At 54.2% G+C, this 26,718-nt stretch overlaps 12 protein-coding genes across 12 annotated transcripts; 4 read left to right on the top strand and 8 right to left on the bottom strand.

Moving 5' to 3' along the window:
- Nucleotides 1–231: 231 nt before the first annotated feature.
- On the bottom strand, nucleotides 232–1,069 carry B0H18DRAFT_991938 (uncharacterized protein). The gene is made up of 5 exons (XM_048045092.1): nucleotides 871–1,069; nucleotides 758–787; nucleotides 666–697; nucleotides 495–587; nucleotides 232–440 (listed from the first exon to the last, which is right to left on the bottom strand). The coding sequence occupies exons 1-5, from the start codon at nucleotides 920–922 to the stop codon at nucleotides 390–392; spliced, it is 258 nt and encodes an 85-aa protein (XP_047896371.1). The 5' UTR covers nucleotides 923–1,069; the 3' UTR covers nucleotides 232–389.
- Nucleotides 1,070–1,586: 517 nt separating this feature from the next.
- On the bottom strand, nucleotides 1,587–2,387 carry B0H18DRAFT_119505 (uncharacterized protein). The gene is made up of 4 exons (XM_048036066.1): nucleotides 2,372–2,387; nucleotides 2,041–2,205; nucleotides 1,656–1,988; nucleotides 1,587–1,597 (listed from the first exon to the last, which is right to left on the bottom strand). The coding sequence occupies exons 2-3, from the start codon at nucleotides 2,097–2,099 to the stop codon at nucleotides 1,742–1,744; spliced, it is 306 nt and encodes a 101-aa protein (XP_047896372.1). The 5' UTR covers nucleotides 2,100–2,205; nucleotides 2,372–2,387; the 3' UTR covers nucleotides 1,587–1,597; nucleotides 1,656–1,741.
- Nucleotides 2,388–4,793: 2,406 nt separating this feature from the next.
- Nucleotides 4,794–5,122, bottom strand: B0H18DRAFT_991944 (uncharacterized protein; the record flags this gene model as incomplete). The annotated part of the gene is made up of 1 exon (XM_048045093.1): nucleotides 4,794–5,122. A coding segment is annotated over exon 1 (189 nt), but the record flags the coding sequence as incomplete, so codon positions are not given.
- A 2,895-nt stretch (nucleotides 5,123–8,017) lies between these two features.
- On the bottom strand, nucleotides 8,018–9,219 carry B0H18DRAFT_119532 (uncharacterized protein). Its single transcript, XM_048036068.1, has 3 exons — nucleotides 9,090–9,219; nucleotides 8,315–9,033; nucleotides 8,018–8,258 (listed from the first exon to the last, which is right to left on the bottom strand). Exons 1-3 carry the CDS (start codon nucleotides 9,117–9,119, stop codon nucleotides 8,207–8,209), a joined length of 801 nt encoding a protein of 266 aa, XP_047896374.1. The 5' UTR covers nucleotides 9,120–9,219; the 3' UTR covers nucleotides 8,018–8,206.
- Nucleotides 9,220–9,404: 185 nt separating this feature from the next.
- Nucleotides 9,405–10,752, bottom strand: B0H18DRAFT_119539 (uncharacterized protein). Its single transcript, XM_048036070.1, has 2 exons — nucleotides 9,870–10,752; nucleotides 9,405–9,819 (listed from the first exon to the last, which is right to left on the bottom strand). Exons 1-2 carry the CDS (start codon nucleotides 10,580–10,582, stop codon nucleotides 9,573–9,575), a joined length of 960 nt encoding a protein of 319 aa, XP_047896375.1. The 5' UTR covers nucleotides 10,583–10,752; the 3' UTR covers nucleotides 9,405–9,572.
- Nucleotides 10,753–11,406: 654 nt separating this feature from the next.
- B0H18DRAFT_119547 (uncharacterized protein) lies at nucleotides 11,407–12,360 on the bottom strand (the record flags this gene model as incomplete). Its single annotated transcript, XM_048036072.1, has 2 exons — nucleotides 11,407–11,755; nucleotides 11,810–12,360. Coding segments are annotated over 2 exons (807 nt in total), but the record flags the coding sequence as incomplete, so codon positions are not given.
- Nucleotides 12,361–12,800: 440 nt separating this feature from the next.
- On the top strand, nucleotides 12,801–13,280 carry B0H18DRAFT_1116643 (rhamnose mutarotase; the record flags this gene model as incomplete). The annotated part of the gene is made up of 3 exons (XM_048033466.1): nucleotides 12,801–12,842; nucleotides 12,900–13,187; nucleotides 13,245–13,280. 3 exons carry the CDS (start codon nucleotides 12,801–12,803, stop codon nucleotides 13,278–13,280), a joined length of 366 nt encoding a protein of 121 aa, XP_047896377.1.
- A 292-nt stretch (nucleotides 13,281–13,572) lies between these two features.
- On the top strand, nucleotides 13,573–15,224 carry B0H18DRAFT_1083676 (uncharacterized protein; the record flags this gene model as incomplete). Its single annotated transcript, XM_048031691.1, has 2 exons — nucleotides 13,573–14,348; nucleotides 14,402–15,224. 2 exons carry the CDS (start codon nucleotides 13,573–13,575, stop codon nucleotides 15,222–15,224), a joined length of 1,599 nt encoding a protein of 532 aa, XP_047896378.1.
- Nucleotides 15,225–15,783: 559 nt separating this feature from the next.
- On the top strand, nucleotides 15,784–16,809 carry B0H18DRAFT_872481 (uncharacterized protein; the record flags this gene model as incomplete). Its single annotated transcript, XM_048040231.1, has 2 exons — nucleotides 15,784–16,487; nucleotides 16,539–16,809. 2 exons carry the CDS (start codon nucleotides 15,784–15,786, stop codon nucleotides 16,807–16,809), a joined length of 975 nt encoding a protein of 324 aa, XP_047896379.1.
- A 2,289-nt stretch (nucleotides 16,810–19,098) lies between these two features.
- On the bottom strand, nucleotides 19,099–20,104 carry B0H18DRAFT_1083677 (uncharacterized protein; the record flags this gene model as incomplete). The annotated part of the gene is made up of 4 exons (XM_048031692.1): nucleotides 19,099–19,366; nucleotides 19,421–19,652; nucleotides 19,749–19,815; nucleotides 19,880–20,104. 4 exons carry the CDS (start codon nucleotides 20,102–20,104, stop codon nucleotides 19,099–19,101), a joined length of 792 nt encoding a protein of 263 aa, XP_047896380.1.
- A 2,791-nt stretch (nucleotides 20,105–22,895) lies between these two features.
- B0H18DRAFT_872469 (uncharacterized protein) lies at nucleotides 22,896–24,549 on the bottom strand (the record flags this gene model as incomplete). Its single annotated transcript, XM_048040228.1, has 5 exons — nucleotides 22,896–23,495; nucleotides 23,567–23,695; nucleotides 24,170–24,315; nucleotides 24,378–24,444; nucleotides 24,502–24,549. The coding sequence occupies 5 exons, from the start codon at nucleotides 24,547–24,549 to the stop codon at nucleotides 22,896–22,898; spliced, it is 990 nt and encodes a 329-aa protein (XP_047896381.1).
- Nucleotides 24,550–25,110: 561 nt separating this feature from the next.
- B0H18DRAFT_991980 (uncharacterized protein) lies at nucleotides 25,111–25,995 on the top strand. The gene is made up of 3 exons (XM_048045094.1): nucleotides 25,111–25,212; nucleotides 25,281–25,926; nucleotides 25,974–25,995. The coding sequence occupies exon 2, from the start codon at nucleotides 25,523–25,525 to the stop codon at nucleotides 25,901–25,903; it is 381 nt and encodes a 126-aa protein (XP_047896382.1). The 5' UTR covers nucleotides 25,111–25,212; nucleotides 25,281–25,522; the 3' UTR covers nucleotides 25,904–25,926; nucleotides 25,974–25,995.
- Nucleotides 25,996–26,718: the final 723 nt, after the last annotated feature.

The following is a 26,718-nucleotide window of genomic DNA, read 5'->3' on the forward strand; positions in this document are numbered from 1 at the left end:
AGAGACCGAGAGTAGGAGAGCTGGAGACACTATAATGATGCACCAGCGCGGTTGAGATCGAGAATGGACAGGCGTCGTCGTGGTTTCCACTGTCGTTGCTGCTCGATGGAAAGAGAATGGGAATGATGTCCTTGCGCTGTAGTTTACTAGATTACCGTCATCCTCTGTGAATCTGTTCGTCTTGTTGTTTGACATATACATTTTTTTGTTATATATCCGGTGATTGGCCATGCGGTGTGCGCGCCTTGGGACGTCTGCGTCCTAGGATTCAATACATGTGAGGCGTGATTATCAAGTTTGCGTATGATACAGGGATACAATAGGACGAAGGGGACATGTCGAAGAGGTGAAATTGGGATAGGGTAGAGCGGCGCGGAGCGTCGTGGGGGCTATGACGGACGGTCTGCCCACACTGGTTTCTGCGAGTCTGGGTCTCTGAGCTACTCAACAGTAATGAGTGATTGTATCGCGTTAAGCTCGTGGACGAATCGCACCTGTGCGTCCACCTGTTTCCGCGTCTCACTTTCCATGGCTAGACGCGCTGCCCGGTTCTGGTCGACCCTCCGTCGTATGTCGGGTGCCATAGCCTGCAGATACATACTCGTTGGTACGGTTGTGGTGCAGCATACCGCAAACACAACTAGAGGGAGAACTTGAACACTCACGGCGTAGGTTTGTTCTGGCGTTGGTGTGGTCGCTGTACCCCACGTTCGACGTCATCACCGGTCGAGTCGTATGGCATAGCATATGCACGCACCTTTCATGATGACATAACCAATGCTCATGACTTCGCAGAGGGGTTGACAGCAGAGTAAGGGCCACAAGCAGACGTGAGCGGATACGGAACAGCTGAGGCAGCGGAGAGCGTACGCGCTACGGAGGCGATGGACATCCTGAACCAAGGAAACTTGGGCTCAGACATCGTATGAGCTCTGCTGCTATGCTTCTGTATGCGATTGTTGGTCTGTTCTTTCTGTGTGGCCTAGTTCGAAAGTCGAAATGTAGTGTCTTGCACTTGTCCTGCACTGTGGCTGCACAAAGCGAAGGCCCGAGAGACGCGCGGAGCCGTTGTCAGTGCGCGCTCCCATTCATGTCGCAGCTGTTCTCGGTTGCACTCGGTGTAAACGGTACGGTGGTGGGGTGCGACCGTATTTGCACGTATGGGTACGAGGCAATTGCAGCAAGGAGCTCAGACTCGACCGGAAACACACTAGCAGCTAGCTGTACAGGCATGTGTCTCGACGATGCAAATGTCTATGTCTCATTGCCCCGAGTCCTGCGTCGGTGCAGCTCCCTGTTCTTACACTGGATGCCTTTTGCCATCGTCGTAACAATAAAAGAAACGATGGCGTCCATGCTCGTGCCGAGCCGCCTCGTCGACCCAAACAGCTGTATCGAAGTACAGTCAGACATCTGCAAACGTGACAGTAAAATCCAGCGGGTTGCTGGCGTGGATGTCCTCGAAGTAAACACGCCACTGGGTATCTAGAGTCGCCCCTTGAATTTGCGCGTCCTCTGCCTGAGCATTTGTTGTAATCTTGGGGCCACCTGCAGCCCGGGGGAGGTGATCTTCGTCGATCAGGTTCGCTTCACTACTCTGCTGTACACATGATGATTACACGAAGGAATCAGCAGCAGATGCACGGGCAGCGTACCTTGATGACATGTTCGAGGACTGGGAATGTCTGGCCACCAGTCGCATCCTGAGTGGTGGACTAGCGTTACACTCCAGTCCATGCAGTCAAGAGGTGAATATCAGATTACTGAACGCTGATTGTTGTATTTCGCGAATGAGCTCATCCTTCCCTTCATCGCCGGGGTCATCGGCAATCGACCAGGCAAAGTCAATGATGTTCCATTTATGGACACGTTTGTGTACTTTGCATTTTCGCGTGTCCACCGGGGCAAGTACGATATTGGCCGGGCGCACATCACGGTGCATCATGTAGTTGAGGGATAAGTCGTCGAGAATTTGTAGAACATCACGCCTATGAGAGATGGATCAGGAATCATACACATACGCAAGAATAGGATGCGTACTGGTTAGATTCAACCCAATTATCGTCGGCCGAGCTGTATTTCCGCCCTGCGCGCGCCATCACCAGAACCGACAGAAGCGGCGCGTCAGGATTGGGGCGCCAGTCTACCCACGGCGAGAGCTCCCTAGCACCAGGAGGAGAGTCGATGCAGTCTCCACCATGATCTCTGTCGTCAAATAGGGAATCGTCGCGGGTGGGATCGTCAGACTCCCAATATCCAGGCGATGCGTCGCGATAGTAGTCGTCACTTGTCCAAAGAGGGAACACTGCACTTCAGCACGAAATTTCCACGTAGGATAACGAGGGGGAAGACGGCGTATCCTGTACCTTACCTATTTATATCACGCCTGACCGATCTCCAGCCTCTTTCCTCGATTGGGCTACCATGACGCGAGCTCGTGACGTATTACCACGACGCGTCGCGGGCGTCGTGGCTTTCGCGCGCATACATCCACCTCGTCGACAACCTTTATCCGTAACTTTCACCTCCATCCAGAACCTCAGGCCTCAACGTTCGACTGTCGAGTCGCGTGCCCAAGTCCAAGCCCAAGCCATACCACATTGAGGTATCCTGCCCCTTTACGGTATGCGGTGCAAGGCGTACTAAGCCAGGCAAATAATGCAGGCATGACTCGAGATCGAAAGGCTAACGGTGTGGCATTGCCGCGTACGCGCAGAAGACTTACTGACAGGTGGCTAGTACGGCTTGGATTGAATGACGCGCATTGCGATGCCCGCAGCGACGGATTGGCTCGACCCGAGGTAATCACTGAGCGGCCGACGGCGGATGATGGCGTCTGCGCTGGTCTGATTTGGGCAGTCGCACGCTCGCCTCTGAGAAGTTCTCGCCGCTATGCGAGCACGTCTGCGATCTTGGGTGGGAGGGTCTTGCTCGATGTAGGCATACGCCCGCCACGGCACCGTCTAGCAAATGGTGATCATCCAGAGTCTGGCTCACGACAACTGGCAAACTCAGCAACAAATGTCCCGTCTGCTCGTAAGTACTACTTCGGCTTCAATTGCCATCGTTTGCAAGCTCAAGTCACCATTCTACGGCATGCATGCGATACTCTGTGTCATGCAGCTGCTCCTCGCGCAGGCCGGTAGGAGTGGGATGCAAATTCGCGAGCAAGCTTCGCAGATAAGGTACGACTCCCAGGTCCGGAACAAGTATTGACTCCGTTGTCCTGCTTAGTATCCCTACTAATACACTGTTGTTCTCAAGGAGCACACTGTGACAGCCGAAACTACCTCTCAGAGATCCAAGGCGACATCCACAAGGTGATCCAACGAGCACGGCGAGTACATTCTTGCAGTGCTGTCCATCGCTGACCATGATGCGGAAAGCAATCCTCCGACCAACAGCTCATTCCCGATACGTAAGTTTCGCTCCAGCGGCTCCGAGTCTGTCGACACTTGGTGCCGCTGTTCTAACAAATGTGAAGTCAGCGATACTAGAGTAGGCGGGAGGAGTCCCGGAAACGAGCTTTGTGCGTACCCGACATGACAACTATGGGTCTAGCAGTGAGCCAGGTACGAGGCTGTGATATCGTCCTCTTGCTGGGCCTAGCTTGCTTGCTCACACACTCGCACACCTGTTTCCCTGTTCGCGTCGTCCTTCTCGCCCTCGGCCGCCTTGCCCGCTGGCCCTCTTGCTACCTCTTGCCAACGAACTCGTCAGCCTGCTTGCTTTCCCACTCGGCTTATCGCCCTCTCACTCGCTCTCGCCGTCTCTTGCCCGCTCGCTGTCTCTTGCTCATCTGTTCTTGCCCACTCGCCCTCTGTTCTTGCCTGCTTGTGCTCCCCCTCTAGCCAGCTCGCCCACCTTCTCGCCTGTTTGCCCTCGCGGCTCACCTTCTCGTTCCTACACTCGTTTTCCCGCTTGTACACCCGCCTTCCCACTCGTACACCCGCCTTCCCGCTAGCCAGCCCGCTTGTCTGCGTTCTCCCACCCTGTTTATGACGACTCGCATGACCCGCGCAACCTGTGCCGAACTGCGTAGCACCTGTACTCGAACAGGTACGAGTCTGGGTCGAGCATGGGATACTCATGGGTAAACCCGTGCTTGGCCCTATCTAAGTAGTGTTAGGCCGCCTGGTACGAGCACTAATATTGGTCAAGACTCGTTCGCTCCGTCGTACCAGTACTGCCGCTGCCCGGCTGCTCGCTAACGTATCGATAATTGGGCCTGTTCAATGTGTACATATCATGACATTATTGCATTCACATGGTCTATTGCTCGATATAACAAAGCTGAGCGAGGAGACAAGTGGCGAGCTATTAGGGATGCAAGCGAGAATACCTGGCGGATTGAGTGGGGAAAGTGCCCGGAAATCATTCGGAAATCTTGTTTTACCTGCACCTTTTCGCTCCATATCCTCCGAGGAAATACGGCGGGAAAGCGCAGGAAATCTTGCCTTTCCCGCACATATCCTGTCAGAAAATTTCGCTTGACGCGCAGTGGAAGGGAAGCTGCTCTGGAGCTAGCTCGGCGGCAAAAAGCCCGTAGCAACGCGGAGTGATGACGCCTTGCACTATATTTTCGGTGAGCTGCTCGTACATCCATGCCTCCCGAGCGAGCGAGCGACAGCGGTTCGGTCGTGCCACCTTGACGCAGAACTCCTGCTTCGAAGGGTCCGTGGTCCGACTCGAAGAGCCACAGTCTATAGCAGGCACGGCGGTGACAACCTTCGCTGAATAGACCACAGCAGATCTGCCGCCGCCTATGCGTTCTCCGAGCTCAAGAGCAAGATGTCCACTGTGGTCCGGCAATTCTGCGGCGATCCAGCCCGGTATGTTTCGAAGCTTGCTGTGTTGGAAATCATATTGTCGAGCTGGGAACGTTCCCCGCCTGGAAAGGGTGACGGATTCCGGCATGTGGGCACCCGTGAGGGTTAGAGTCGAAAACATGCACATCGACTTATTCTGGGGACCAGCCGCGTCAACTGCTGGCATACTACTAGTATAGTGCAGCATTTCAGCTTACTAGTTTCACCCATACTTTACCTGCGTCGGCGAGTGTGACCATCCTGATCCACCGCGGAAGCCGGAACACAGTGGCGGACTTGTGGTTGGTGGCGGCAATTGATAGTGGATAATATCAATTTGACAGCTAATTCCATAACGCTAGGCCCCAGGCCCCCAAAACGCGCATAGGCGGACATTCAATTGGCCGCGAATCCTGCACTTACCTACAGAAATAGAGGGAAATTTCGAAACCAAGGCAAAATGAAGTGCGTTATTCGCGCGGGTGAGTCGGCGAACAGCACGACATCTGCATCAAGTATGATATATGATCAAGAGTACGAGCAGTGCTTGAGTCCAAGGAAATGCTTTGATTTATATTGAATAACAGTATCTACAGTCTCTATGTGACAACTCCGAGCATCTGTTGACTCTATGCTCGCGTGTCTCGAGCGGGTCTTGATGCTCGACATGGAAGGGTGTAACATGACTGGAAACGGCACAAGCAGCATGTTCGATACTTAAAGTGTCCGTGCCGTACATCGGTATTGGTCACGCCGACGTGCTCTCGCGCCAAATGCAGCCTACGCAAAGCAACAGCTCAGCTGATTGAAGACTCTTCGCGGCAAAGACGAGTTGCCAAGGCTCGGAAGTGCTCACCGATGAGCATCTCATATGTCGCGCGATCGTCCTCGTTGTGCCCATTAGCTGGTCGCGTCACCTACAACAACACGAATGACCCGAAGCTGCAGTTAAAGAGTGATACGTACCTGTTTGCGCGTGAAACCCCGTCTGCGCAACATCCTTGTTACGGTTTGGTATGACGCGTGCACGTTCAATGTGACAATGTCTCGACTACGGCCAATCGAAGCTCGACAAGACTCATGTCTGGCTGCCGTCCCAATTCTTCGGGGAGCTCTCTCCATCCAAGTCAGAAATGATGGTACTCACATTGACTTGACAACACTCACACTTGCATTCGGCTCGTCAACAGTTTCGCCCGGCCTTGCGAACAACCTCTCCGGTGTCGTACAGCTTGCACATCCTCTTGAGTGTCCAACAACGCTGGTGCAATTGTGACCCACTCGTCCAACGATGATCGATGATGCGTGACTCCTGGCTTCATGATAAGTTTAGCAGCTCACGAGTGAATAGGAATTAGTGCAGAGTGCGCCAGCGGACTGCTCAAGCGGAGACACCACGACAGCGAGGGTGGGATATTGTTTGCACTTAGCAGAAAGATTACAGCGAGTTCCATATCGCAAGGCCCCGTCCTCTCGGACGCGTACAGGGCGGGGTTGAGCGGACCTCCGAAATAGCCCCCTTATCCATTAGTAATACGTCTGTTAAGTGTAAGCGAGATCTGCGTGGCGGCCGCTCGACGACCTGGCCTGCACCTCTCAACTTGTTCTCAACGTCTCAATGTCAACGGCGACGCACACCGCCCCAGGCTTTGTGTGCCTCGAGCGTGGGAGAAGGAGATGACAGCAGTGTCGGACGATGTGCAGGACAGGTGTGGCGAGGGCGAGAAGGCTTGGAAGTCGAAGGTACGTATAGTACGTCCCTGGAGTTGTCCGACTAATGCTCGCCTTCGTTGCCAGTACTTGCTCACGCGAGCTAACACGACGAGCCAACACATCCACTCACCTCAGAGCACACAGACGTAGCGCTATCAACCTTCCGCCTACTTGCCCGCTCACTGACTCATCCACCGGCCTCCCGAACACCCGCCCGTTCGATCGCTTGCTCAACCGTCCCCTCATTCACCAGTTTTCTCACTCGCCGTCGCGCATGCACGCTCACTTGTTCGCTCGTTGCTTTTCCTGGCCACTCGGCCGGTCGCCTGCGTGCCCGTCACGTCATGCATTTATGCATTGCGAATGAATAGAAGGGTGTGTGAGCTGTTCAGTATGTAACTATCTCGTCCACGTCTCGTCCATGCGCAGCCCACACGCAACTTTGGCCGGTGCATGTCTTCGCTGTGAGCTCTTTGTCGCAGCCTAGTCACTATTTTAATACATAAACTCAGCCAATATTCGTGTAGCCTCGAATAAAGCTGGTGCTCAGGGTGCATTGTATTCCATATGATAGGGAGACTACAGTAGTGTACGGTACAATGACGGTGCTAGCTTTAGTCCGCATGTGGGGAATACATTCATATTTTGCCTCGGTTTCGTTTTCCTTCAATTTCGTGCAGGTAAGTCAGGGAATTCGCAGCCCGCCTGTGCGCGATTTTTGACCCTGGGGCCTTGCGTTATGGAACTCGCTGTAGTAAGGGATAAGGGGGTTATCTCGGAGATCCGCTCAACTCCGTCCTGTACGTGTTCGAGAAGGTGGGGCCTAGCGTTATGGAATTAGCTGGAATGTGGCGAGGCAACACGAACATAGCGCACGTGATCGCTGGGTAACAAGTAAGTTCTTGATGTAGCCAGCATTGGCTCGTCGATCAACTCACATAAGGGATCATCACGATACAAAGGGCTCCAGTCACCATAAGTATCTGATTACTGGGCCGCGATTCAGGGTGTAAATGACTCAACCAAGTATGATCGCCTTCACTGCGTACACGACAGCAGATCTAGTGCCGCCAATGGATTCCCCAAGATCGATAGTAAGATGCCATTTGCCACTCTTCAGTGGTCCTACGGCGACCCAGTCTCGTCTATTTCGATGCTTGTCACAGTCGAAGTCGAATTGACGTCCTGGAAACATTTTGTGCCTGGAAAGTATGATGGTCTCTGGAATACCCTTTAATACCAGATTCGAGAACATGAACAACGATTTATTCTATAAGTGAGCCACGTAAGCCATTGCCGTCTATCTGTTCCGAGGAACAGATGGTGGAGTCCCCTTCTACATGCATTATCCAGTATCCAAGGGTAGATCTAGTCGAAGAGTGACAATGAGCGACTGGTACGATATGTTCGATAGAACATACTTGTTGAGCTCAAGCGCGGAGCGTGTGTACACATGATGCATCGTGTTTGCTCATCCCTTTGGGTGTCTGGCAGTATAGAAATACGAACTGCGATAATTTTCCTGCTGCAACTTCCGAACGAAATCTTCCGTTGTTTTCTTATGACCGATGGGCACATCAACAACCGACCAGGCAAAGTCGATGAGGTTCCACTCGTGCACGCAATCGTGTCTGTCGCACTTCCGTGTGTCTGTCGCAGCACGTACGATGTTGGCTGGACGGAGATCACGATGGATAATAAAGCCGGCGGACAAATCGTCGAGAATCTGCACGACCTCTTGTCTACGGGAAGCCGATCAGATCCGAGAAAATGAGCAGAAGCAATACACATACCGAACAGACTGATCCCATTCATCCTCATTCACGCTGTATTTTGCCCCTCCGCGAGCCATCACGAGGGCGGACACACACGGTGAGTCGGGGTCGGGGCGCCAATCGACCCACGGCGAAAGCTCCCTGCCACCTGGAGGATAGCCTGTGCACTCGTCCCTATCCCAAGTGACGTCGTCACAGAGGCTATCGTCGCGGGTAGGATCATCATTTTCTTTGTCCCGGGGGCGCGCGTCGACGCCGGAGTCTTCATTGGACCAGAGGGGAAAAGGTAGCTGTTCAGGAGCCAATGTGGTGGTGAAGAACCCATAGCAATTGGGCGTAATGACGCCTTGAAGTGCGCGCTCGGCGAGCTGCTCATAAACCCAGGCCTCCCGAGCGAGCGAGCGACAGCGGTTCGGTCGGGCTACCTTGACACAGAGCTCCGAACTGAGAGGACTTTCAGCGCCAGGAGCACCGTCGTCCCGAAGGATGGCAGTGACAACTTTCGCCACGTACACATCAGCAGACCTGCCACTACCGATGCGTTCCCCGAGCTCAAGGGTGAGGTGACCACGGTTCTTCGGCACCTGCGCAGCGACCCAGTCTGGTCTGTTTCGCTGTTTGCTGACCCCGTGGTCAAGCTGGCGTGCTGGAAAGGTCTCGTGTCTGGACAGTGTTGTGGATCCCAAACCGCGCGGGCTGGTGAGTGTTAAGACTGAGAACATGCTCAATGACCTATTCTGCGGATCGACTACGTCAATTGCGCACGGGCAAGACACTACCGTATCTAACCTACCAGATCGGTAGTTGAGTCGGTATCTTGCATTTCAAACGGCCATCAGCAGAGCGCAAGGACAAGCATAAGGAAAGCGGCACACAAATGCGCTCGCCAAAGGGAAATGGAAATGAGTGGGAGCAAAGTGGTAGGGTACTTTGTCGCAGCGTTGTCACGGTGGGCCGTCGCAGTCAACATGAACACGAGGCACGTGTTGCACTCATAATCGCCGATCGTCGCCGATCGTTGTCAATCGAGATAAGATCTCCTCAGATTTGTCTTGGGATTGTCTTTCCGATCTTGCGCACCAACCGGACTGGCCGCACACGTCTGGCATACGTGAGAGACACAATGTTGATTTCGCAACCTCGCAAAACGCATTCCAAGGTTTAACGCTGGTCAATGCATGTCGCGAAACGTTAACAGTCCAAGCCTGCTGCAACATGCAATGGCTAGTACTGTGGGGTACACAAACGAGCTAACGTCAGGCTCCAACGTTGCACATCAAGAAGTGAAGTGCAGATTCCTGAACGATGCTCGTTGCATATCGCTAATCAGTTCATACTTCCCTGGACTGCTGGGGTCATCGACAACCGACCAGGCAAAGTCGATGATGTTCCATTTATGGACACGTTTGTGTACTTTGCACTTTCGCGTGTCCGCCGGCGCAAGTACGATGTTGTCCGGGCGGAAATCGCGATGCATTATGTAGTTGAGGGATAAGTCGTCGAGAATCTGCACGACATCCCGCCTATGAGATGGGTCAGAGACTATATACATACGCAAGAATAGGATGCGTACTGGTTAGACTTGACCCAATCATCGTCGGCCAGGCTGTATTTTCGCCCTGCGCGCGCCATCACGAGAACCGATAGAAGCGGCACGTCAGGGTTGGGACGCCAGTCTACCCAAGATGAGAGCTCCCTAGCACCGGGAGGAGAGTCGATGCAGTCTCCGCCCTTATCTTTGTCGTCAAATAAGGCATCGTCGCGGGTGGGATCGTCAGACTCCCAATGTCCAGGCGATGCGTCGCGGTAGTAGTCGTCACTTGTCCAAAGAGGGAAGGGAAGCTGCTCTGGAGGTAGGACGGCGGCGAAAAGCCCGTAGCAACGCGGAGTGATGACGCCTTGCACTATATTTTCGGTGAGCTGCTCGTACATCCATGCCTCCCGAGCGAGCGAGCGACAGCGGTTCGGTCGCGCCACCTTGACGCAGAACTCCTGCTTCGAAGGGTCCGTGGTCCGACTCGAAGAGCCGCAGTCCACACCAGGCACGGCGGTGACAACCTTCGCTGAATAGACAACAGCAGACCTGCCGCCGCCTATGCGTTCTCCGAGCTCAAGAGCAAGGTGACCACTGTGCTTCGGCAGCTCTGCGGCGATCCAACCCGGTCTGTTTCGAAGCTTGCTGTGATGGAAATCATATTGTCGAGCTGGGAACGTTTCCCGCCTGGAAAGGGTGACGGAGTCCGGTATGTGGGCACCCGTGAGGGTTATAGTCGAAAACATGCACATCGACTTATTCTGGAGGGCCGTGAACAGCCACGTCAACTGCTGGCGAACCACAGTGCATATCTGAGCCTACCAGTTTCATCCATACATCATCGGCCGCGGTCAGAGTGACCATCCTGACCCGCGGAAAGCCAGGACACAACAACGTCAGACGTGGTTGAGGTTGGTGGCAGTCGACACTGTCAGTTCACGGTCAATGTGGCGACGATTCAGATTCCCAGGCAACGTGAACATTACGCACGTGATTGCTGGACTCACAACTATTTCACTGTGATATGTATTGGAGCGTGCCCTCGGTGAGCTGTTCGTATAGGCGGTGTATGTACACGCTTCCCGAGCGAGCGGCGGTGTTTCGACCGCACTACCTTAGTATACGGTTTCAGAAATCAGGGATCCGTGACTGTCTTCCCTACGTAGACAATGGTAGATCTACCGTCGCCAGTCATGCGTGCCCCAGGTTCCAGGGAGATGTCCTCAGTTCCTCGGCGCATCTGTAGTGATCCGGCCTGCTTTGAAGCTTGTTGTAATCGAAGTCAAATTGACGTGCTGGGAAATTCTAGAAACCGTGACGGCGTCCGCTATGCATGCAACTGCGAGGGATCATGTCCATAAGGTGCACAATGACTCCTCTGCAGATCGAGAACGTCAGCAGTTCGCCTTCCATTATTACTGCTATTTCAACAATCACCGGTTTCTTCCATTATTCAGTACGCTCGTCAATTCATCCTGAACTGAGCAGCAGAGGGGGGTAGCACAATTCCGATCACGAAGGAGTGGTCAAGGACATTACAATCTGAGACTTCAATGACAGTGAAGTGCGGTATGAGCCTGCGGCAGTGTTATGTGTAGGCTACGACGCGAATAGTGGTCTCACGCACCCCCTTTACTTCCATGACAGTGCGATGGATCTGGTCTTAGCTTCAGCGTCTACCAGTATAGAAGTACGGACAACGGTATTTGTTTCTCTGTAGTTCGCGAAGGAACCCTGCCTTGTTTCGAGTCTTGGGGTCATCGACGATTGACCAGGCAAAATCAACGAGATTCCACTTGTGCACGCATTTATGTCGGCCGCACTTCCGCGTATCATGCGGAGCATGTATAATGTTTGGCGGGCGGAGGTCGTTAATGACGATGTAGCTTAAGGCCAAGTCGTCGAGGACTTGCAATATATCCTGCCTAGGCACATCAAGGGGTCAGAACCAGACGAATGACTCACGGCAAAATACATACTGTGCTTCTTCATCCCATTCATCCTCGTCTACACTGTACTTCGACCCACCACGAGCCATCACGAGGACCGACAAGAGCGGCGCGTCTGGTCTGGGGCGCCAGTCGAGCCATGGTGAGAGCTCCCTACCTCCGGGAGTAGAGTTGGCGTCGTCGGCATCATCCTCTTCGTCATCGTCAAGGAGGGGATCGTCGCAGGTAGGATCGTCGGATTTACGATCGCCGGGAGTTCTGTCGAGGTCAAAATCGTCACTCGACCAGAGAGGGAACTGCGCCCGTTCGCGTGCGAGCTCGGCGGTGAAGAATCCGTAGCAGCGAGGAGTGATCACGCCTTGGAGTGCGTTCTCGGTCAACTGCTCGTACATCCATCCCTCCCGGGCGAGCGAGCGACAGCGGTTCGGTCGTGCCACCTTGACACAGAGCTCCAGCTTGAACGGGTCTTTGGTCCAAGGAGCACCGTCTTCCCGGGGTGTAGCAGTGACGACTGTCGCGGCGTACACGACAGCGGATCTACCGCCGCCAATGCGTTCCCCGAGTTCGATAGTAAGATGTCCGCCACTCTTCAGCGGCTCTATATACGGCGATCCAGTCTGGTCTATTTGAATTTCGATGTTTATCGCAGTCGAAGTCAAATTGACGTCCTGGGAAAGTTTTGTGCCTGGAAAGTGTGATGGTCTCCGGAATATGTGTACCCTTCAAAGTCAGAGTCGAGAACATGCACAACGACTTGTTCAATGAGTGAAACACGTAAATCGTTGAGCAGACACTGGTATAGCATAGCACCGAGCCTACTAGTTTCGTCCAGGTCCACAGGTTCGTTGGCCTCCTTCATTGTCGATACAATAGGATAATAACATAAGAACGCAGTGAATGCACAGAGGAATAGGTAAATCAAGTCAAGTTGGTTTGACTGACGAGGTATACTGCATTATCGCGCAGCCCGAAGAGCGAGAGACGCGCACAGGCGCGCCTCCAACCTGCTTCAACCTGAACCATGTCCCTCCCACACACCAAACGCGTCTGTCAGATTATCAAGGTCCATTGAACACGCTCGCGCTCTACACCACTTCTGACTGTACTTATGCGCCATTAGCTCAAGCCTGAGGCAGAGGCAGAGTACAAGGCACTGCACGCCAACGCTTGGCCGGGGGTGCTCGCCGCGCTTGCGCGCGCCCACATCGCCGACTACTCGATCCACTTCTTCCCACCGCTACATCTGCTTGTCGCGACGTTCAAGTATACTGGGAATGACTTCGATGGGGACATGAAGAAGATTGGGGAGGACGAGGAGACGCGGAGGTGGTGGGCGCTGACGGACAAAATGCAGGAGAGCTTCGTGGACGGTGCGACGGGCAGCGGCGGCGAGAAGCCTTGGTGGTTGGTGAGTGCTCACGTTCAAGTACATTGGGTCAAATGTGGATATATATGCGCGCCGCAGGGCCTCGAGGAGGTGTTTAGGTTCGAGGGAAGCTAAGTCGGCCTCAGTCGAACGCAGTGTACGATGACCGGAGTGTATGCTATCGCGGTATGTATGGTATGGTATGGGAATGGACACAGCTTCACGACGACGACGAAGTTCCGAGAAAACGAACACAGCTCGCCCTGACGACTGAGGCCGATGTGCGCTGTGCTGCGCACACCGACCACCAATCCTTGGCGTGGCACTGTCCGAGACCATGTACGGCCTTATCCGCGAGTATGACGACGCTCTTATACGGTCGCCGGGATGACGACGCCCAACAACATCCATTTCCTAACACTCCAGCATGTCTGAAACCTCCCTGTCTGCGAACGTCTTGCTCTCCCTTCCAGAGGCTACTCTCCGGACACAATCCACACCCACCACAGGGACCGTCTATCTTCAATACATCAACGTCGCCCCGCCATCTGGGTCTGCATCCGCCACATCCGGGCGCTCCGTCTACCTCGTTGTGCGCCTCAACGCCATCGAGTTCCCGATCGATCCCAGCCGCCCCGTCGCGCGGCACATCACACCCGATGGTACGCACGTCTACACCTTCGTCCTCGATGGGCAGGCCGCGCGGACCCTCGACCTCAAAGGGGAGTCTGTCCCCGTGTCGCTCTCGCTCAGAGGCCTGCCCGACCCCGCGCGCATAGATGCGATCGAGACTTTCGACCAGATCCTCGGACAGTATGCTGGATGGGAAGGCGCGAGCGGCGGCGTGCAGCAGTCGGCGGGGGTTAACCTGCACGAGGGCGGTGGCAATCCGGAGACCCTACGCGGGCGGCTCGTGCTCATGGACGAGGCGACGGGAGAGATGGTCGGCGAGGTTCCCCATCAGCTGCCTATCCACGAAGACCCTGCGCTGGTACGCGTAGATGAAGTGGAGGGTGCTAAGGGCACAGCGCATACCGCGCCAGTCGTTCTCGAGCTCCCTCCGAATGTGTACGACGCATATACGGGTCAGGGAACTGCAGAGGGTGCTGCTGCATCGGAGCTATCTGAGGCGCAGGAGATCTTCGTCCGCGCGATTCCGCCTGATCAGCAAGACTGGATGACGAAGTCTGCCTCGTTGATAAGGTACGCATACATGCTGTTGGTAGTCAGGGAAAGCCGACTGATACTGTTCACAGTCGGGGTATAGACTCTTCAACATCGCTGCTCGTCAAAGGGATGTCTTCTGCCTCGCAGAGTTACATCAAGCGTGCTGCTCCCCATTCACCGAGTCAGACGGACGGCAAAGCGTCTGGGGCGAGCGGGCCTCCCTCACGTATGGCGACCGTCCTCACGCATCCTACCACGCACACCGCGCTGGGGTACGCGCATACAGCCACCGGGCATGCCGCCCGCGTCAGTTCCAAGACAGTCGAGCTCGTGGAGGGCATGATCCGGCGCGCAGTCAGTGGGCGGCAGCCAAGTGGGTCTTCGGCAGTGCAACAACACACGCCCTCATCACCTACGCCGGTGGCCAGCCCAGGGAGCTTGTTGGTGCCACCAGCATATAACGCTTACGCTCCGCCTCAGCCTCCATCCGAGAAGCCTCCGCTCCCTCCTCGCCGCGACGGATCGAAGTCACCCGCTCCGCCTCTCCCTCTTCGACCCGACGGATCAAAGTCTCCTGTACCCTCCCCTAAACCAGCCCTCACAGGCGCAGACTCCAATGCTCCCCGCCTACCTCTCCGCACGCGCGACCGCCTCGCGCTCTCCGCGAACCTCGTGCTCGCGTCCGTCGACGAGTCTACTACGCGCCTCCTGGACGCGGGCACCGCGCAGCTCGGCGCGGTCGTCGGGCACAAGTACGGGCCGGATGCGGCGCGCTCGACGGGGCTGGCCGCGGGCACGGCGCGGAACGTCGTGCTCGTGTATGTGGATGTGCGCGGGTTTGCGCGCCGGGCGTTGATCAAGAAGGCGGGGAAGGAGTTCGTGAAGGGAAGGGTGGCGGCGAGGCGGGGGTAGCCACCTTATGCTGCGTGTGCGCGTGTGCGTACCATGATCCTTGCGTTAACTAACATAGCCGATCGAGGCTGTAGGAAACGGCGGGCGGGTGATATGTCACACATAAATCGGAAATAAATGGCATTATATTCGCATGAGCGTGGATTGTGCGACTCTGCGAGAACAAGGACGTTTTCTGTACAATGACAGCAACCGATCGCAATATACAGTAATAGGTAGTTAATAGACGTAAATACTCACGTGAATCGAGGAGAATGTACAGACTATCTATTAAGGGGCAATATGGCAATCGGCGATCGGCGATCGGCGATCGTGAGTGTGAGCACGTGTGTCGTGTTCATGTTGAGTCTTGACCGCCGCGGCGCCGCCACACAGTACTCTTCCACTCACTTCAACTACACTTTGGCGAGCGCATCCGTGTGCCGGCCTGATTTTACTTGCTGTCGCCCTTCGCTCGGATGCAAGACGTCAGCTCAATTACTGATCTGGTAGGTTAGATACAGTACAATGTTGCCTGTGCGCAGTTGACGTAGTCGATCCGCAGAATAGGTCATTGAGCATGTTCTCAGTCTTAACACTCACCGGCCCGCGCGGGTTGGGATCCACAACATTGTCCAGACACGAGACCTTTCCAGCACGCCAGCTTGACCACGGGGTCAGCAAACAGCGAAACAGACCAGACTGGGTCGCTGCGCAGGTGCCGAAGAACCGTGGTCACCTCACTCTTGAGCTCGGGGAACGCATCGGTAGTGGCAGGTCTGCTGATGTGTACGCGGTGAAAGTTGTCACTGCCGTCCTTCGGGACGACGGTGTTCCTTGCACTGAAAGTCCTCTCAGTTCGGAGCTCTGTGTCAAGGTAGCCCGACCGAACCGCTGTCGCTCGCTCGCTCGGGAGGCCTGGGTTTATGAGCAGCTCGCCGAGCGCGCACTCCAAGGCGTCATTACGCCCAATTACTATGGGTTCTTCACCACCACATTGGCTCCTGAACAGCTACCTTTTCCCCTCTGGTCCAATGAAGACTCCGGCGTCGACGCGCGCCCCCGGGGCAAAGAAAATGATGATCCTACCCGCGACGATAGCCTCTGTGACGACGTCACTTGGGAAAGGGACGAGTGCACAGGCTATCCTCCAGGTGGCAGGGAACTTTCGCCGTGGGTCGATTGGCGCCCCGACCCCGACTCACCGTGTGTGTCCGCCCTCGTGATGGCTCGCGGAGGGGCAAAATACAGCGTGAATGAGGATGAATGGGATCAATCTGTCCGGTATGTGTATTGCTTCTGCTCATTTTCTCGGATCTGATCGGCTTCCCGTAGACAAGACGTCGTGCAGATTCTCGACGACTTGTCCGCTGGCTTTATTATCCATCGTGATCTCCGTCCAGCCAACATCGTACGTGCTGTGACAGACACACGGAAGTGCGACAGACACGATTGTGTGCACGAGTGGAACCTCATCGACTTTGCCTGGTCGGTTGTTGATGAACCCATCGGTCATAAGAAAACAACGGAAGATTTCGTTCGGAAGTTGCAGCAGCGGAATTATCGCAGTTCGTATTTCTATACTGCCAGACACCCAAGGGGGTGAACGAACGTGATGCCTGTGCATCGTGTGCGGGCGCGCTCCGTGTTTGAGCCCAATAGGTATGTTCTATCTATCGAACATATTGTGCCAGTCGCTGATTTTCGCTCTTCGACTAAAATTTACCCCTCGACAGTGCACGTAAAAGGGGACTATACAGTCCACCCTTCAGGATGACTTCGGCATCTGTACTGGTATACCACATCTAACGGTTGCGCTTCTCGCCAGCGCAGAGGGTCAAGACATCCAGGTCCACATGTATATTGTCCTTTCGCACATGGCTCTGTGTGCCATGTCGCTCAACATGAATTGCTCCAGTAGGACTCTGCAGTTCAAGATCGTCGACATTGGCACGAACAGATTTTACAGACTTGCATATACCCGTGAGCATGAAGGAAGCACGCGCTTCAGCTGTACTGAGGTATCAAGTCGCTCATGCACAAGGGACGATGCTAATACAACCTAGACGTGCGTTGGCGCTCTTGAGAATTTCACAAGCCACACACGCCCCGGACGCGAAGCTCGCACACAATCATGTATGTATGTGCGCAATGTTGAGATTGATACTTTGGATAGTAATGTACAGATTAAGTACTTGTGCAGGCAATGTACAATTGCAACTTCTTGATAGCGATGCATGGCTAGAGCGGCTGGACAGGGACGGTCAGTAAGTAGCAACAGTGTAGAAACATTTTAACTCACGGGCGCGACGGGGACAGGAGCCATTTGGTTGGGGCTTCACGCCAATTGCAGGTCAGAGATAATGCACTGTGCCTCTGTGATTGTACCCACAATCAATTCCGGTAGTCGAATAGAAACAGGGCGAACATACCAAACTGAGATGCCAGTGTATTGGCAATGCCGCCACCTTGTTCGGAGACAGGGCGGCCGGAGATATTAGCCTCGTCATAAGTTAGCTCTCGTGATGACCCGACTAAATATATGTGCGCAACGTTCGTCGACAACATGCTCCGAGTCCCTCTCCGGCAACACGACACTTTCGCCGGCGCAAGGGTCGATATCCTGTTCGTCCTCGTCCTGGGCCTCACCATTTTCTTCAGATTCGTAGTCGTGCTCGTCTTCGTCTTCGTCCACAGAGACGTAGTCGACGAGGTCGTCATCCTCGCCCTCGTACGTGCCAGACCACCGCTCTCCTTCCCACGGCGTGTAAGTGCAATCCTCGGCGCGGTACCACTCGGGCTGGTCCTCAATCGGCATGCATTCTGCGAGCTTGAACCATCGCTCGACCGGAACCATCCTTGACTTCAGTACGCGTTTCGGGGGATGCTTCCTAAACCTCTCGTCGACGTAGGCACCGTACACGAGTTGGCTCTCTCCTTTCACCCAGCAGCTTCGTACATGCTTCCATCGTGCATCGGCCGCGATCTGTCTGGCTGCAGCGACGAAGTAGTCGCCTTCACGCGGGTTCGGGTAACGGACGAGATTGCATTCCTTTCCTATCCGAATGGCCTATATTGAGTCGAGAGGCCAGCCAAACACCCAAGGCATTGCTGTGTTGCGTGTGATCGGGCGAGACGTGTCTCGAGGGATGGGACTAAGGTTGATCGTTGCGGTTGGGGAGGTCCCTCCGAGTCGCGTCCCCATTGCGCGGTCACGTGCACGGACGGTAATAGTGGGATGTCGACGCAGTGGATACACCGCGTTGCCCTTAAGATATAACTTAGAAATATAGGATGCACTGTCTCAGCTCCGGTCGGCACGGAAGAACTTGACTCCCTGGGACATCGCCAGACCTCATTGATCTCCCATAGGCCGACCAAGTTGAGTAATGCGACATCTTTGACGTGGAGTAGAACGGTCGTCTGAAGCAGACCTCCTCGTGATACGCCCGCTCACTGCTCCGCAAGCATCGGTCCCAGCGTCCCATACGCGATGAACGTTCACCTCCGGGAATGTCTGCTGCGTACCTCTGAGCTTAAGACGCGCGCCGCTCGGGACGTCCGGGGGGATTTGTGGCACCTCTGGTGGGAATGCCGTGCTCGTGTACTGTGGGGGTGGACAGCTTCGCGGAGAGAGAGTTGTAGCACAGAGCGGGACAGATGTTTGTGAACGATGATGGGGGAGAAAGGAATGCCAGTAGGTAGCGGTCTGCAGCTTGCGATGTAGTAAAGGCGAACATGTCCGTCTGTGTGCTTGCCTCAGATAATTGCCCGGGTGCTACTCAAATTCACTCGTCAGCGTCGCCTTCAGATCACTGCAAGCATGTTTCATAGTGTCAGTCACTGCTTTCCCAATAGACCGTTGTATGGATTCGCACACCATATACGCATTGGGTTAGCAGAGATCGTCGCTACCAAGGCGAAAGTACGGATTTTCATAGTTGAATCTATGCAGCTTCTTGATAACGTCTCCCTCGACATCGTTCCCGTCATGCTCGTCGACGCTCGACCAGCCAAAATCAATGATATTCCACTTATGCACGCGCTTGTGCGTCGGACATTTCTGCGTGGCCGCCGGAGCGCGTATGAGATTGGCTGGTCGAAGATCTTGGTGCATGATGTACGCAGAAGACAAGTCATCGAGAATCTGGTTTACTTCGGCCCTGAGAGGTTCGGGTCAGCCAAGCAGGATAAATTCATGAAAACGCGATGCGCACTCGGTTCTTGGGTCAAAGTCATCTTCATCGAGGGTGTATTTCCGCCCTCCGCGTGCCATCACGAGTACGGCCAGGAGCGGCGCTTCAGGGTCGGGACGCCAATCGCACCACGAAGAGAGCTCCCTTCCGCCGGGAGGAGAGTCGTCGCATCCACGCATGTCGTCACGCAAGGGGTCGTCGCGACTAGTATCGTCGGATCTCCGGCGTTCAGAAGACGCATCGAGGATATCATCTTGACACGCAAAGGGGGCGAGGGACAGCATTTAGTGAGGCAGGCCCGCGGTGAAGAAGCCGTAGCATCGCGGAGTGATCACGCCCTGGAATGTACCCTCGGGGAGCCGTTCGTAGATCCATGCCTCTCGTGCCAGTGTACGACAACGGTTCGGTCGTGCGATCTTGACACAGATTGAGCAGTTTCCCACTGGAACCGCGGGTTTCCTCGGGCGCGGCGGTAACAACCTCGGCTGCATAGACAACCGCACCTCTGCCACCGCCAATGCGTTCCCTGAGCTGAAGAGACAGATGACCCCCGTTCTTCGGCACCTCTGCAGCACACCAATCTGGTCTGTTCAGAATCTTGTTGGAGTAGAAGTCGGACTGAGGGGCTGGGAAAGCCTCCTCTCTAGAGAGGGCTACGGCTTCCGGGATGTGTGTCCCTACGGTGAGGGTTAAAGTCGAGAACATGGACAACGAATCGGACTCGTCCTGCAGGTCGAACTCAGTCCGTCAGCCACAGATCAAGCATGAGGTAGCTTCGGAATTTACCAGCTTCTTGGTCGCTCTCTTGTTATTCATCTAGCTTATATGGAGTGGGTCAGGAACTTGGGATGTGCGATGCTACGGCAGCGCACTAGCTGCCATAGCGGTTAAACTGAGGTCCGAGTCCAGGGCTTGCTTCTGAGTATCAGATAAGTTGCAGATAAGATTAGATGGACGCTGGACTACTCAACGTCAACGCTCAGAGTCAAGCGCCCATCAGGTTGAGCTCCTCGACGTGAATGCATCCGCGGATATTCAAAGCTGGGCTTCCTCCGACTTTTACGACTCAAAGAATAGTACAGATAAATAAACACTGAGCTGAGCAGCGAATCTGTGGCAAAGAAGCGTGGACGAAGAGGCTGTCGAGGTTAACGTCGAATGGCCCAGTCACCGGAAGGGAAACTTGGAAGCTCACTAGACTGAGTATTATTCCTCCTCGCCCCTCAGCATCCTAAATCAACCGAAGTCAGTTAATCGCGGCCCGGTCTTGAACAGGTCTCTCGTGATAGCGAAACGCGATAATACCTCCTATGAGCGTTCGCAACACTGAAGCTCGCCCAAGTCGGGAAGATGATAAAATGTGAGCCTTTGGTGATCATCGTCTCGCGTAATTTGCACGGTTTTGACCGTGGCTGGACTATATGAAAATACGTCATGCTGTATGGTTTCGTGAACACTGTCACCCACACAAACAATGACGTAGATCTGAAGGAGGTAAAGATTTGTCCAGGACATATAAGCACAACTACTCAATGCATCCCGGACAGAGGAGCCTCTTCAGGTTCCCAACATCTGTATCTGTACGGGGATACCCTCGTAAGTAGAATGCAACACAGCATTAAGTCGGATGAGTTCATCGAAACATACCTACCGGGTCCCAGTTTGTGATCGACTGAGAAGCAATACATAAATGGAGTGCAGTTGCATTATACCATAGCCTAAACAGAGTGTCAACCAGTGAACTCCAGCCCACGGAATGCGCCTCTCTGTAAGTCATCTAGATACTCATATTTCATTTAGGGGGTCATCAGCGATCGACCAAGCAAATTCGACCAGATTCCACTTATGCACTCGGCACATCTTCGTGTCCGCCGGCCCACGTATAATGTTGGCCGGCCGAAGATCATTATGGATGATAAACCCAGAGGTCAAGTCGTCGAGAACCCTCAGGACATCTCTCCTGTACGAGATCCGTGTAAGGCCCGAGAAGGTGTGCGACAGTGGTTCGGTCGCGCCACCTTGACACAAAGATCAAGAGTATACGGATCTTTTGACCATGGGGCACCCTGTTCCCCAGGCGTGGCTGCGACCCTTCGCTGCGTAGACTACAGCAGATCTGCCTCCGCCAACACGTTCCCCGAGTTCGATGGAAAGGTGGCCACAATTGTCCGGAATGTCTTCAGCGGGCCAGTCCAGTCTATTTCGAAACTTGCTGCGATTGAAGTCGAATTGATGAGCTGGGAACGCCTTATGCCTGGGGAGCGTGATGGCGAACGGGACGTGTGGCCCTGTAACGGTCAAGGACGAGAACGTGCTCAATGACTTGTTCTGCGGAACAATTGCGTCAGCTACTAGCCGGACGTATCATTGCAGCATCTGACTTTACTACTTTCATCCACACATGATCATCGGCGATAACCTCAGTCATCCTAGAACGAGCCAGCCAATAGAGCCAACGACTCGGACACGCAAGCAAACCAGATTGACACGGGCGCGCGCAGACACTAGTTCAGGCCCTGCAGTTGAGCCCAGGACCACGGCATAGGCGAGTCTATCAAACACGCACGTAGAGAGACATAGAGTTCATAGCTTTGGGTGAGAGTAGGTAAAGAGTAGGTGAGAAGATGCAGGCGCACCTTGAAAGCGCGCCTTCTCGCTTGTCGGAATCCGAAACGAACGCAACATGTACTGTATACTTACGTCGGTTACTGTAGTATGTGCTTAGCACGAATGTAACATATGCACTGTTTCTGGGTCTCGACGTCGGACTAGGCCCAGCTTGATACAGACGAATCACGTATCGGCCGTATAGTTCAAGTTCATGTAGTTCCGAGTCGTGCATGCTGTACTAGTAGTCTGTAGCTGCTCGGAACCTCGTACAGGGTAGAGAGTGCCTGAGAGTGCATCAGGAGGGCACCATGATCGTTGACATACTCAGGCACGTCAAATGTAACATCGTAGGAGACGAACGCGGACCAAAGTACTAGCCTTGTGAATACGAAAGCGACGTACCACACTATTACATCAGTGGTCGGGCAAATGGTGAAGTTGCAAGAATCCTCTCGGCCGGGTAGAGAGTATGCCGCCGACGCCCTACCACCGAAGCATAGTTTGATGATACACTTACGATAGGGTAGGGTTGCATGCCAGCGGCCGCAGACATACGAGATCCGGCAAGGCTTCGGATAATGGGCTATCATCGAATGCACTAGGATGTGGCACAACTTCTAGATGCATCAGCGGCAGACGGACGACAGACAGACCTGCCTTACCACTCGACAGCATCCTACCAGCCGGGACCCTGAATCGATACCGCACAAGGGCAATCTATGCAGGACTATCGTCACTGATACATTTTTAGCCGTTCAATGGACTCAATACAGTCCGGAACATCAAATTGACAAAGGAATTACAGGCCTTTTGACATCTGCAACGACGCTGCAGATTACACAGCACCCGAGCACTTCGCCCCAGACCGACGATCTGAACCAACCTCCTAACCCATATACGACTGTTGTTGCGGCATGCCCGGTGGTGGTGGAGGCATCATAGGCGCCATACCTTGTGGCATGAACCCTGGCGGAGGTGGTGGCATCCCTTGAGGCACGAACCCTGGCGGAGGCGGTGGTGGCATACCCGGCATGCCCATACCCATCGGCATACCCTGCGGCGGGGGCATGCCCATCGACATTCCGCCAGGTACCATCGTCTGCTGAGGAGCGAACCCAGGTGGCGGGGGTGGGGCAGGTGCCGCGGCGAGTGCGCCAGCGAACTGGCCTTGGTACGGACCCTGCGGATAGCCAGGCATAGGAGGATGGGCGCCAAATGCGCCCATAGCAGTCATAGGAGCAGGCGGTGGACGCGCGGCGACGGGGAGGGCGTTGTTCTTGCGTGCTTGCGCAGCGAGGAGTCGCTCGGCGGGCGTACCGTGGCGCTCGCCTTTGCCATCTTTTTTGAAGGCATATTGGACTGTGATGGCTTTGTTCATGAGAAATTGACCATTCATAGACTCGACTGCCGCGTCGGATGACTCAAAGTCGGTGAAGGAGACGAAACCGTAGCCTTTCGACTTTCCGCTGCTCGGATCGCGCGCAATCTGTGTGGGAAGGGAGATGAAACATGAGGGAATTGGAGGACCCGAAGGAGTGGGACGTGAGACGGGCGTACCTTTGCTGTTGTAGCCATTACGCCGAAAGCGCTGAACGTGTCGTAGAGTAACCGCTCGTCGACATTCTCGTCCAGGTTTCCGATGAAGAGGTTTGCGCCTACGTCAAGCTGCTTCTTGTCCGAGGACGCCTGAGTGGGAATAGCAGAGCGTCAGGTGAGAACGAACCTTCTTCATTCGAGGAGGTATAGCACGGAATGAGGGCGCGAGGCGATAATGAGGCAGAACGTGCGCTTCCCACATGACGGGTATTCTGAACATGATGAACGGCATGAAGTGTTTGACTTCGGATAGGATGGTGCTGAGGCCTAATAAGCAATATAGCATCACTGAGACATGCTCAGCACATAGCGACCGTGTCGCCCAACGCATTCAACAATTCACCACGCTCCATGAGCACAGTTCTGAAGATTGTGCAAGGCGACAGGACGATGCAGCCGCTCCACCAACAAGTTCGAGCACAGCAGCGCATGGCAGACATTGTCGGCATCCACACTGCATGTGATGTCCAAACCGCCTCACTGAAAACGTCAGACGGCACCAGTCATCGCCCCCAGCATCGCGCCCATTCCGAGCATACTTTGACAAACGATACGATGACACACCTTGTTAACCCGTATTGGCTTTCCCCACAGCTTGATTTGATTCATAATCTTACAAGCGTATTCCGCATCCTCCTCGGTCAAGAACTCACAGAAACCGTATCCCTGATGCGTCATAGATATCCGGTCCTTCGGAAGGTGCACGTTCACTGAGAGCGTGACGCATGTCAGACTAAACGAGGCGCATATAGGGACACGGACGAGTGCTTACCGACTGGACCCGCTTGCAACATGAGTTCCCAGACAAGCGCGTCTGAACACCGCTCATCCAGGTTCCCCTACGCGTGGCCCTGTAGTCAGCGCTGTATCGAGAAACACGAGTATAACATGCGCACAAGGTATACGGTTGCTTCTTGATTCCTGTCGTCCTGCGGCCGAGACATGGTGGTAGCGGTTCAATGAAAAGAGCGCCTATTTGCAGACGCCGTCTCCCGTAGCGGCGCTACCATAAAAGTCGGGTCCGCCACTGGCAGGAGGAGGCGCTCTTATTCAATTCTCCGTGCATGGTTGATGAGACAACTCGGATTTCTCCATTGAACATTGTTACTGCGAGAGTAGGCTGGTGCGTTGGCTAAGCCGCATGTCGACTGTTATCCTGCGCAATAGTTGACAGCGTTGGTTTCTTCACGGCAATGGTGAGCTACGATCCCACAGTACGTTGAACACGGGATTGACGGAGTGGACTTGCAGAACGAACAGCTATACATGTTCTCAAATTTGAACTGTGCATCGCGGACTTGACTCTGTCCAGACATGAAACCTTTTCCGGTACGCCAGCCTGACCATGACCGTGACAGGCTACGAAACCGACAGCCTCGGTAATGCACGTGTGCACAAGTGCTGAAGAACCGTGCCAGGGGGGCGCGTCGGTCATTGGCGGCAGGTCTGCTGGTGCTTACGCAGCGAATGGCGTGCTATGCACTGCGCATGGAGAAGATAGTGTCCCTGGGCCTGAAGACTCCTGCCAAGTTGGAGCTCTGCGTCAAGGTAGCCCAACCGAACTGGTGTTGCTCGCTTGACCCGGACGCCTGCATCTACAAAAGCTCGGTGCGTGAGCGGCATCACGCAGCATTACTACGGGTTCTTCGACGCTCGCTGAATTGGCTTCCGAACAGCTTGCTCTTCGTCTCTGCAGCTGGTTGAACGATGACTCTTACATCGGTGCACACCCGGCAAACCGGAAGTCCGGTGATCCAACCTGCAACAATCGCCTTTTTGACAATGTCGTCTACGATGAGAATGAGAACGCAGGGTAGATTGGCCCTTCAACACCGTCGCACCACTCCCATCGGTTCTCGTAGGTTCTCGTGTTAGCTTGCGGTGGACTGAAATATAGCTTGAGTGAGGATTATTGGGATGTGCCTACCCAGTACGCATCATAGCCCTCCCCATCTGTCTAGCTCAAAACCGCTTTCGGTACTTAGACGAGATGTCCTGCAGATCCTCGATGATTTGTCCGCCAGGTATATTGTCCGGCGTGACCTTCGCCCTGCCAACACCGTACCGCCTCGGCAGACACGCGAGAATGCCTTAGACACCAGTGCGTGCACGAGTGGAACTCCATCGACTTTGCCTGGTCGATCAGTCAAACCAAGGAAATGGAAGACTGAGGCGTTCGCGAGCACATGCGTACTTCTAAACTGGTGGACACCCAGTGGGAAACCAGTGCGTTATTTTATGTGTGAATCCTTCTGGTCCCTACAACGTCTGTATCTTCCACTTTCGAGCAATCAATAAGTACTGGCTTGCTGATCGTTCGCCTTGTTGCCTATTAGTACGTTGAACGTTGACGTTGAGTACTGAGTACCTGAGTCATGACTCCGATGTATTAGGCTGTAAGTTAGGTATGATGTATGATCATACAATGTCTGAATGCAAACTGAGCTCAACTTGCGATAGCATAGCTAAAATATATACATGCATGCGTTAGATGTACAGCTACCCTAGCGTATCTTCGGAGGCCCAGATATCGCAGTCTTATAACCTGTCAAAAAGTGTATCGTCACCACTTGCCTCTTTAGGATAGTGCGAACGCTATACTTTTTGACAGGTATAAGACTATGATTGGGTCTCTAAGGTAGCTGTACATCGAGTCGGCCTTATATACATAAAAGAGACGAAGTTTTCGGGTCACGGGAGTTATTAGCAAAGATAACGTGCTCGTCTACTAACAAAGTATAGGATGCAACAAATAAGGAAATTGGTCAAATCAGGAAACCGTGGCTGTCCCCCGAACCGGGCCGCTACAGAACTCAAGTTACTCAATATGGCTGATTTGTGGCGTATGCGCTCAGGCGCTTGTGCCACTTGTCACCTACTTCACTCATCTTCGGCCTTCTTTGTAGCTACGGGACTGACTAGGCAGCATTAGAGTTAAGCTAGGCCTATAGGACGTCAAATTGTGGTCGTACGTTTCGCTCACTGTTCTGGTCGCTGATTCAATGGGTTCGCAGTTGGTAATTCTGCTACTGCGCGCGCCTGTAGTCTCCGATCCGGCTCGAGGCTCGAGTCTCGAGAGGGCCGTTCACCAAGCTCAAGTCATCCATCGTCTT

This window comes from Fomitopsis serialis (genome assembly GCF_022376445.1).
Source record: "Fomitopsis serialis strain Sig1Antser10 chromosome Unknown B0H18scaffold_15, whole genome shotgun sequence".
Classification (NCBI taxonomy): Eukaryota; Fungi; Basidiomycota; class Agaricomycetes; order Polyporales; family Fomitopsidaceae; genus Fomitopsis; species Fomitopsis serialis.